General features: G+C 50.0%; 1 protein-coding gene and 1 long non-coding RNA gene across 11 annotated transcripts in view; one reads left to right on the forward strand and one right to left on the reverse strand.

Annotated features, from left to right (window-relative positions):
- Nucleotides 1–878: 878 nt before the first annotated feature.
- Nucleotides 879–2,107, reverse strand: LOC125329559. Its single transcript, XR_007205208.1, has 3 exons — nt 1,941–2,107; nt 1,739–1,851; nt 879–1,260 (listed from the first exon to the last, which is right to left on the reverse strand). It is a non-coding gene; the product is annotated as an uncharacterized LOC125329559 (long non-coding RNA).
- EBF3 (EBF transcription factor 3) overlaps nt 1,255–3,908 on the forward strand; it is a 121,627-nt gene continuing 118,973 nt past the window's right edge. For all 10 annotated transcript variants that reach the window (XM_048311715.1, XM_048311705.1, XM_048311709.1 and 7 more), the window contains exons 1-4: nt 1,255–1,533; nt 1,767–1,923; nt 2,359–2,422; nt 3,154–3,209. In XM_048311715.1, coding sequence (XP_048167672.1) covers nt 1,400–1,533; nt 1,767–1,923; nt 2,359–2,422; nt 3,154–3,209 — 411 coding nt within the window. In that variant the 5' untranslated portion in view covers nt 1,255–1,399. The remainder of the gene's footprint in view (nt 1,534–1,766; nt 1,924–2,358; nt 2,423–3,153; nt 3,210–3,908) is intronic.

Raw genomic sequence — 3,908 nt, forward strand, 5'->3', positions numbered from 1 at the left:
TATAAATATATATAAATATATAAAATATATCAATATATAAAATATATCGATATATAACATATATCGATATATAACATATATCAATATATAAAATATATCAATATATAAAATATATCAGTATATAACATATATCAATATATAACATATATATCAATATATAAAATATACCAATATATAAAATATACCAATATATAAAATATATCAATATATAAAAATAGATGTAAAAATACAGAAAGAGAGACATATATTTCTACGGAGCTATATAAACATAGATGGACAAGGCGGACCTACAGCTGGGGCTACATTTGCGTGCGCACACCAAGTCTCAAACACAGGTATTTCTGGCCGCGTCCGCTCTGCATTTATAGCGCGGCGATCACAGAGGGGCGCACCCAGCATCCCACCCTTTGTCCGGCCCCGAGCACCGCCGCGACCCTCCACGCGGGCCGGCTCCGCGCGGCTCCGCGCCCCTCCCGCGGCCGTGCCGAGCCGTGCCGAGCCGTGCCGGGCCGTGCCGAGCCGTGCCCGTGCCATGCCGGGCCGTGCCGGGCCGTGCCTCCGCCACCGCGGGGAGGGGGAGGCCGGGCCCGGGCGGGCGCGCCGCCGGACCCCGCGCTCCATATATGGGCGTGGCCACGCCCCCCATAGCGACGTCATCGATGACGCCACGTCTCCCGCGGCGGCGGGGGCCCGGCTCCCGGGGAAGGGGCGCGCTCCTCGGGGAGGGAGGGCCGGGCTCTGCGCGCCTCCGTCCATTCCGCGAGCCGCCACGGGCCCGCGCCCCGTTCTCCCGTGTGCCCGGCAACACCTCCGCGGTAATCAGGATTTTTTTTTTTTTTTCCCCCCCGTTTATTTGTCTTTTGGAGCAGGAGAGCCTTGCCAGAAAGTGGTCGATTCAGCAGTGTCCTGAAGCTTTTTTTTTTTTGCCGAGCCGGTTTTTGCTAGGATGACACCACGTTGAGCGCGTCTGCAAACAACAACAACAAAAATATTTATTCTTTTTCCCCCCTCCCCCCCTAAAAAAAAAAAAAAAAGCCACCTCGCAGTGTCGCCGGCTGCAGTTATACTTTTTCCTTCTTTTTTTTTTTTTTTCCTTTTTTTTTTTTTTTTTTTAAACCACCAAACTGGAACGCCATCCAACTCGCCGCACAGAAGTACTCAGTAAATTGTTTATGTCGTGCCAATACAGGACAGATTGAAGAAGGAAGCAAGACTTGAACTGGGCTTTTCTCCTACTGATCACAGGGAGTAAAGTCATCTCTTATATTCCAGTCGCCAAGGAGAGAGAGAGAGAGAGAGAGAGAGAAAATCAAGCAACAACCAACCCACCCCGTATCTGACATTTCCCTCAATTTTAACCCCTTTTGGTTAGGAGCTGGTTTTGCCCAAATTTGTTTTAATGTTTGGGATTCAGGAAAATATACCAAGAGGTGGGACGACCATGAAAGAAGAACCGCTGGGCAGTGGGATGAACCCCGTCCGCTCATGGATGCATACTGCTGGGGTAGTGGATGCTAACACGGCCGCCCAAAGGTACGTCTGCCAAATCCTCTCCCGGCGGTTTTCTCCTCCTGTATTTCTCATCCCGGCCGTAAATCCCCCCCCCCTTAACTCCCCCCCCCCCCGCCCGCCCCGTATCAGTTACAGCCTCCCCGCTCCGCGCCGCTCCGCGCTCCCCGCATCCCCCCGCATCCCCCCGCGGCCGCGGAGCCTGCGCGCCCCTTCCCGCCGCTCTCACCCACGCCTTGTCTTGTTTTCTCCCGCAGCGGCGTGGGGCTGGCTCGGGCACATTTCGAGAAACAGCCGCCTTCCAATCTCAGAAAATCCAATTTTTTCCACTTCGTCTTAGCTCTGTACGACAGGCAGGGACAGCCGGTGGAGATTGAGAGAACAGCTTTTGTGGACTTTGTGGAGAAAGAGAAAGTAAGTCTGCCAGTTACCTTATTCTTTTTTTTTCTTTTTTTTTAAAGTTTTTTAAGCGTAATTGAGTGGAGCAGAGCTCATTCCCAGCACGGCCGCCCTCCCGGCGCTCCAGCGGCGCCCACGCCACGTGCGGCTCCCCCCGGTCTCACGGCCGCTCCGAACAGACCCCGGGGTTAGAAACTTAGCGCCGCGGCCCCGACTTATTTAAAACACCGGGAAAACGGCAAAACATGACATATTTGCACCGAGCTAATGACATCATCAGCGCTCCACACCAAAAAAAAAAAAAAAAAAAAAAAAAAAAAAAAAAAAGTGACCGTGGGCTGAATTTTTGCAAACTGTTAATTCCGAGCCGCTTCAGGGACGAGAAAAATGGGCAGCAGGAGGAGGGCGTTATTTTTCATGCTAAATGTAATTATTTATCGTTACTTGCAGGAGCCAAACAATGAAAAAACTAACAATGGGATTCATTATAAACTTCAGTTATTGTATAGCAATGGTAAGTTGTCGTTCTCCCATTTTTGAGCGTCCGTGTGCCGCAGAAAAGTCTGATTTTCCTTCCGAGGCCTTTTTTGGGGGGGAGCAGGGGGATAAAGGATATAAAGATTTCGAGATTAAAATTACACGCGTGTAAACACGGCTCTTTCCTTGGCATATAAGGAAAACAAAACATAAAGGATCGATAAGTCAATGGTACTTCACATGATTAACCGGTTGGGCTTGAAGTGGAAAGTAAAAAAGGGGATCGATGGCTGCTCGGCCACAGCGGCACTTTTAAGGGACTTTTTTTTCAGTTTTGGGAATTGCTGGTAATTATTGGGATGGGGTGAGTGGGCAGAGAGGAGCCCCGGCCCGGCGGAGCCGCTTGCCCGGGCGCGGAAAACCCGCGGGGGGCTGCTCAGCGCCAGCGCCCGGGGTCCCGCGTGTTCCCCGGGGCCGTGGGGCCGCAGCGAGCCCGGCCGGGGGGGGGCTGGCTCGGCCACGGCTCCCCGAGCGCCGGGCTCAGCACGACTCCGTCACCGGCTGATTCCTGGCTAATTTTTATCATTATTAATTTTTTTTTTTTTTTTTTTTTTTTTTTTTTTGAATTTTGAATTTTCTCCTGAAGCCGGCGCGGGGCTGATCCCTGCCCGCTGCGGTTAATTGCCTGACCTCATCCTTTCCTTGTGGGATTGGGGTGGTTCGCTACCGAAATCCTGATCGGAATTTGTCTCTACTTCCCCTCCGCAGGAGTTAGGACAGAGCAGGACCTGTACGTTCGGCTAATAGACTCCATGACCAAACAGGTGAGAAAGTTTATGCTTTTCTTGCCACGCGGGTTCCTAAGTTTGTATTTTGCCCTTGCTTGGAGGGGTGGGGGGCGAGCAAACCGGCGGAGCGCGCCTACTTTTAATTTACCTGAGCGACTACATCAGGTAGCTGCTAACTGAGATCCCCATTACCGGAGGATATTTGGGAAAGCGAAAAAGGTGTGTTGTTGCTCTTCGAGGCAGCGTTGAGATCATTCAGTGGTGTGTGTGGCATCGAGGACAACGTCATGGGAACAGATGTTTGATATAATTAATTTAGCGAGGGAGAAAGGAAAGGGGAAAAAAAATCCCGCCGAATTACCCAGATTTATTTTTAAATGCACTTTTCCCCTTTGTAACTTTTTTTTTGGCGATATTTTTTCTCGCTGAGGAAAGGGCAGCCCCCTTCCCCATGCTCCGAAACTGGCCGGATTAGTCCTTTTTCTTTTATAATGCGACCATCCAGTAATGCGAGACGTTTATTTGGATTTAAAAGTTAAATGTGCTGAGGTGAAAAGTCATCTTGTTCTCCTCTAGTCCATATTCACCTCTCAGCCCCCCATCTCCATAATTCAAACTCCATGCTCCAGGGGTCACCCAAACCCGTCCATTTCCCTGAGATCAGCTTCTGTTTCTTCCTCAAACCTCTGTCATACCTTGTAAATAACATAATTACAAGCAGTTCCTTATTAAATT

The sequence above is a fragment of the Corvus hawaiiensis genome, chromosome 8, assembly GCF_020740725.1.
Source record: "Corvus hawaiiensis isolate bCorHaw1 chromosome 8, bCorHaw1.pri.cur, whole genome shotgun sequence".
Lineage (NCBI taxonomy): Eukaryota > Metazoa > Chordata > Aves > Passeriformes > Corvidae > Corvus > Corvus hawaiiensis.